This window comes from Quercus robur, chromosome 2 (genome assembly GCF_932294415.1).
Source record: "Quercus robur chromosome 2, dhQueRobu3.1, whole genome shotgun sequence".
NCBI lineage: Eukaryota > Viridiplantae > Streptophyta > Magnoliopsida > Fagales > Fagaceae > Quercus > Quercus robur.
The window spans coordinates 75,110,897-75,117,422 of NC_065535.1; the positions used below are offsets into that span (position 1 = coordinate 75,110,897).

Sequence of the window (6,526 nt, forward strand, 5' to 3'; positions counted from 1 at the left end):
GGTTTCCTCTTTGATAACACATCGCGTGTTGTCTTTGTATTTGCATCTTCCTTCCCTTTTATCTTTGCTTTTTATTATCTGCTGTTGATTGAGATTTTAATTTGGCTTAGATAGTTTTTCCAATTCTATATTATAGCTTTTGTTCATTTTCCGCATACTAGTTGTTTGACATAAAGCTTGAATTGATTAATTTGTAAATTGGGGGTCTAAACATTCAAGGATGTTATACACTATTTGAACTTTCAGTATTAATCTTCACCCTGTATCCTGAGCACTACATTCTGCATTCTGTACATCTGTTTGATCTTCACTGTGCTCTGCATTGTCTTCAATGCACTCTGCAGACGTGTAATTTGGTTCCCTTAACACGACAGTTAGTGAAAATCAGTCAGAAAAGATTCAAACATTTCAGGTTGCTTTGTTCTCATGCCCATTTTGCTGTCTTATGTATTTTTAATCCTATCAAGAACTAGTGTTCGTATATTTCGGCACCTTGTGAAAATGAGAGGAAAACATAATAAGGTGCCACCATATTAAACAATTATAATTCCGAAATTCATTAAGTTAAAAAAGAAATCAAAAATAAAAGAAACTTGATCCATTTTTCTTACAATGATCTATTGCTGCTGAAATTAAAAATTACTGAAAATTTTGGTGCTTTTTAGTCACTTTTTTTTAAAATTTAAATTTTGTATGTTTTTTTGTTCCAAGTTCATTAATTTTATTAAGAAATAAATAATCAAGCCAATAATAACAATGACAATAGTGGTAAACGTAACAATGATCTAAAAATTTTAAGAACATTTTGTTGAGAAGAATACAATTACCATTGTTGGATTTCTCTTATCACAAAAGAGATGGTACAATCTGCACAGGTTGACTATTTAAGAAACACAAAATGGGCAGCAGTAAACAGCAAATAACCTGGTTGCAGGGAATTTTTTTCAATGAGAATGACATCAAAAAGAGTTAAAAGTCGAAAAGAAGGGAAATAAAGAGCAACAAATATATAAAACCCCTCAAACTCTTGTCCAAATGATTCATTCAATATATAAATGGTAGGGATAATGAATGTAACTAGTCTTGACTCCTGAGAGAAAGATCCACATTGCAAGATTCGTGTGGAAAATACCAAGATGGTTTAAATCGTAAAGTATTTGGCATACATTTTCTTCCCATGAAAGGGAAAGACTGGTGGCGCCTACCATCCATGAAGTGGAACCAAATGTCGTGTTATCACGATCAAAATAGTATCTGCCATTAGAAGGACTTTCACTATCTTTCCATCTGGTTTTGTTGCTAAACCCTAAGCGGCCCTCATAATAATCCAGAAACAATGCTTGATCTCCCAAGTTTTGCATTTTCACCCATTCCATCTTCAAAAAATTTAGCTCATAAACTTCATGATTATTTCCAATTGCATTAATCAACAGGAGCTGCTCATCAGGACCCCGTAACCACAGTCCACCTTTCAAATTTGGAATGGATTTAACTTCCAATGGGGTCACATAAGGACAAGAGTTTAGATTTACCACTCCTATTCCAGCACCAGTTGTTATTGCATACAATTTTCGCTTGTACACGGTTAAATCAACAAATATCCAGTGATCATTGCAATCACAATGAGACCAATCGGCATATGTGGATCTACAAAACTGTAGATATGAGTCATATCTGCGAAAGGCTGTGATTACAAACTTTGACAAAGGTGTCTCTAAAGAAGCAAGGATGACACGATTATGCTCTAGGGGAGGGTTAAGGACACGGAGTTCATGTCTTGTAAAAGGATTTATAAGCCAAATTTGAGAATTTACCGCATCTATCTGGTCTTTTACTACCAATTACCCATATGAGATCCTATAACAGATTTTGCCAACAAGGTTGGGGAGTTTTGCCTTATACTTCCTTCCATCAAAGATGTTATAGAAGTAACAAGCTCTCTTAGAACGATTTGGCATAAACATAACAAGTGGAGGTTGGGATGCCATAAACTCTTGCCTGTTTGCCACAGCATACAATCTCCATGCTCTGCAGACACAGCCAAACATGAGATAGTCTATAGTACCTAGCAACTTGGTGATCATGTAAAGCAAAGCGTCAGGGAGCTCCGACCATGGCCTCCGATTACTATTGTCAACCATCTTTTTCTTCTTACTTCTAAGCCCCTTAAGATTTATGACACTGTCCCCTTGCAATACCATGGCTACCTTTGCAAAAAAAAGGAAATAAAAATTAATGTCCACATATCACATATGACACTGAATAAACATCTATTACAAAATTGTTAATTGAGCTGCATATTTTTTTTTCATTCTTCTATATATTTATCCAGATTATAATAAAAAATTTAAGAGGGAAATCTTAAACTTAAAAAAATTATAAAAAAAATCGGTCACTTTGTAAAAGTCTTTAATTTGGTCCTTAGGTTTTTCTAAATTTTCATTTTGATCCCTACTATCATCTCATTAAAATTGCTGACATAATTGATAAATTGCTCACTTAATACACAAGTGACTAATAAAAAATATTTAATTGATTATCAAAAAAGCCAAGTCTACATCTCAGTAAATAAAATAATAATGTTAGAATAAAAATAAAAATCTGAAAAAATGAATGGAAAATGCTATGATTACAACTGATTGTACAACTTGCCACGTGGCAAGCTGTAAGCAATATAGGAAAAATAGTGAGTCCATAACTCCACCATTCACAACTCACCATGTGGCGAGTATTAGGGTAAAAGTTGTTCAATAATTTATAGTCCTAGCATTGCTTAAAATGAATTTTTTTTTAAAAAGTCCCCATCTTTTCTTGCACTTTCTTCATTTCTTGGCAACCAAACATTGTGGGTGTAGCCTAGGAAGCACAGGGTATGGGTATGGGCACGAGTACAACATGGTGATACAAGCAATTTTTGAAAAAAATTAACATAAAATGGTGTATGACACGGGTACTAAATGAAGTGTCCGTACTTCCTAGTGTGTAGTTCATATCAATGCATCCTAAAACAAAAGGCTAGAAACCTCAGCCAAGCAATATTCTCTCTCTCTCTCTCTCTCTCTCTCTCTCTCTCTCTCTCTCTCTCTCTCTCTCTCTCTCTCTCTCTCTCTCTCTTCAATACAAAACATGCAAACACAGATAACAACAACAACAACAACAAAACCTTAAAAAAGACATAATTTTCGGTTTTACACATAAAAGAAAAATAAATAAAAAATGCAATCAGAACTTTTAATGCTTGATCATTAACCATAATAATACATGCTTTGGTTTGGTTTATTAAAAAATTTGAGGTTAGAGATTACCTTGCAATGTCCAAAACAGAGGGTTGAGAGTGTGAGAAATGCGGTGCTGGTGGCTGCGGTGAAGGGCTTTTTTTTTTTTTGGTTGAAGGGTTTGGTAAAGTTTTCTCTGCAAGCTTAGAAAATCTTTTTATTTTCTGAAAAAAGAACACGGACGTTTCTCCAAAATTATAGTACTAGAAGATTTCAAATTATGCTTATAAACTTTTAAATATTTAAACTTGAATATGGAACTCAGTAAATTAAGGAACATTTACTGTCCAAATAAAAGAAATAATCCAATTTGGAACTGAAAAAAAATGGAATACTAAAAGACAAACAAAATAATACCAAGAAAGTATAGTAAATCTAAATTAAAATTTATTTCCCTAAAGATGTTTTTTTTAGAATCTTTCTCTCGTTCCAATTTTTTTTTTTTTTTTTTTTTGAGAAAACATTCCAATTTGTTTGTTCTGTTTCAAACACATGTTTGATATATGTGTTTGAACACATGTTTTTAGTTTTTAAACAACACTAGTCGCTAACCCATGCAATGCACAGGAAAGTTGTTAAAGGATAGGGTTAACCTGAACAGCGGAGTCATACCATGGCTGCCAGAGTTTGTTCCTAAGGTTGGACTCAAAATTGTCAAAAATGGAATTTTGAGCTTTTCAAGTGCCAATATTTTAGAGCATCTTGCTAGCTCTTTCATTGAGGCACTATGTCATTTGAGACAACAAAGTAACTATTATGAGAATTTGATGAGAGAATTCTATATTGCATTGAAAGAAAATAAAAGTACATCAAGTATTTATACAAAGTCTGCCAAAGGCCTTGTAGCTAAATTGGCACCTCCCCATGTACAAAGTGTTTGGGGGTCTAGGGGGGAAAGGGTTTGAGCTGCGCGGTAAGCAGCATGTTGTAATTATTTCTCCAAAAAAAAAAAAAAAAAAAAGAAGTCTGAGAGTAACTAACTTCTTACTAACTCCACAATATACGGATCTAGCCTCTACAACCAATCAAATTAATACACATGTATATAGATAATAGCTATGAATTAAACTAATCCTAAAGTACAGGTAATATAGCTGTTTTAAATATAAACATTTTCGTTTATATAGTCACAACTACAATTCTTCCATTGCTCTATTCTGATACTCTGCCTCTCTGCCTGAGTCAACAGCTATAATCCAAGCTTGCTCGACCTTAAACATGAGTCCTTGTGATCTTGTCCTTCTGATAACTATGAAACATCATTGGTTTCTTTGTCTTAATGGAATTGTCCAGGTTGGTGTAAAGATTGCCAAAAACACAAAGGCTTAAAAGAAAATACTAACCTCTTTACATGGATATGGAGAGTGCCACCTAATTGAAAAATAAAAAAGTAACTAAACCTAGAAAATGAAAATTCCTAATAACAATTCAAGTAGAATTTGATCTTCTAGGTGTATACTTCTTTGACCCACATGAACTGCACTTGCACATAACTCTAAGATGGGGGGAAAATAAAATAATAAAGAAGCATCTTAATGAATCCTTCAAAAAAACAAACAGAAAGTTGATGTAAGGATTGCATAAGAAGAAAATGAATGTGGTGAGAAAGGAAAAGGAGTGCATAAAAGTCCTACAAGAATATTAAAGAAAAATATGTCAACGTACATGCAATATTTAGAAATGAGTTCAAGGCTTACATATGTAGGATTGGAATATATGTTCCTTCCATGCCAACAGCTTTGATGGCCCCAAAACTTAAATTCTGCATTTTGATTGAACAGTACACTGAGACAACAAATAATCAAGTGAAGATTATGAAATACAATGCCTAAAAATGAGTGTAAATATTAAAGTATGTAAATGCAGAACTGAAATAGGAAGGAAAATTTTCTAACATATTCCCAATTTTCTTGAAGTTCCAAAAGATGCTGATAATATGTGAGACACTCAGCATGATGTACAACAACTAACTTTATTTTATCAATGCCTTTGTTTTAATAATGCCAATCACTTCATAGAAAAATATGTCATTTGTGAGAAATAGAAAAAGATGACCATAAGTCAGGTTAAATAACATAGACCAAAGTTTGAAATTCCCTATAGCAAAAACTTAAGTGCCAAATCTGTTTTACTTGGCAGTATTAAGCAATGACCATTCACCAATTTAAACTCTAGCATCAAGATTGATGCAACCAACATTTAAAATGGAAATTTGACTTTATGTTTCTACCGTATTAAAATCTACTTACAAACCACTCTAAGACAATTCCTTTCAAATCAAGGATTTCATGAACAATTTGCAATTATGATTGAAGATAAAATGACTAAACAACATCAAGATATAATATATACTGATATATACAAATAACAAAGAAACTGGAATTTAGCTCCACAAATAAAACCACATTTGGTTACCAAATAGAGAAGTAGATGTGCAAGACCAATGTGATTGCAAAAGTATTTTAAAAACATAGCCAAGTCATGGATAGAGACTTTAGAGTACCTTGGTGTCATTGTCATTGTTGCTATTGTTAATGTTTGGATAGGTTGTGAGTACAGCTCATGACCCATTGTAGCATCCAGACTCATATATTAATACATAAATAAAAAAATTTGGCTAAATAGATAACTGATTTAGTGATATATTCTAAATGCGTTTCTGCTCATGTTTACTTCTAGAGAAATTATAATCAACATTAACTTTCAAGCTCTCTCATGTTCCTTCAATCAAACAATAAAAAACAGAATATTGATTCAAAACAGCAACGCTGTGTGTTTAGAAAAGAGCATACCCAAACAACCTTCAAGGATCCTTTGTTGTTTCTTGAAATAATCAGCTATCAGTTTCCTTTTCCTACAATTAAATGCATTCCAAAAGAGCTTAACATCAACTATGTCAAAGAATAAGAAATTGTTCAATGATATTAAAACTCCAAGCATAAAAGCAGATTTAAAACAGCAAACGAATACCAAACATAACTTTTAGAAGAGAGCATTAAATGATCATTAGATTCATAGATTAAAATTTGATTTTGCAGAAGTTCAAAATACCTCAATTAAGAAGACATTTTGTTTAACTCAAAAAAAAGACTTTTTGTAACCATGCAAGTACAATGATAGATAAGAAACTAAAGTGACTACAATCCTCAAGAGACTAATTTTCAATTTCTAAGCCTAACTAATATTCCAATGCTATTGATTCGAAATAACTTAATTCAAAACAAACTGACTTGAAGTGAACTATTCCTAAA

The 6,526-nt window shown here is 32.6% G+C and overlaps 1 protein-coding gene across 1 annotated transcript; it reads right to left on the reverse strand.

Annotated features, from left to right (window-relative positions):
* Positions 1 to 255: 255 nt before the first annotated feature.
* On the reverse strand, positions 256 to 2,201 carry LOC126703355 (uncharacterized). Its single transcript, XM_050402320.1, has 4 exons — positions 1,846 to 2,201; positions 1,206 to 1,776; positions 828 to 880; positions 256 to 361 (listed from the first exon to the last, which is right to left on the reverse strand). The coding sequence occupies exons 1-4, from the start codon at positions 2,199 to 2,201 to the stop codon at positions 256 to 258; spliced, it is 1,086 nt and encodes a 361-aa protein (XP_050258277.1).
* Between the last annotated feature and the right edge of the window lie 4,325 nt (positions 2,202 to 6,526).

What these genes read in the sequence shown, in the direction of transcription:
- LOC126703355 (XM_050402320.1), bottom strand. Translation starts at nt 2,201, where the DNA reads ATGGTATTGCAAGGGGACAGTGTCATAAATCTTAAGGGGCTTAGAAGT. An exon ending in TGTTATAGGATCTCATATGG is followed by an intron (nt 1,777 to 1,845) that starts GTAATTGGTAGT and finishes TCCTTTTACAAG; the next exon opens with ACATGAACTCCGTGTCCTTA. An exon ending in ATAAGAGAAATCCAACAATG is followed by an intron (nt 362 to 827) that starts GTAATTGTATTC and finishes TGTCGTGTTAAG; the next exon opens with GGAACCAAATTACACGTCTG.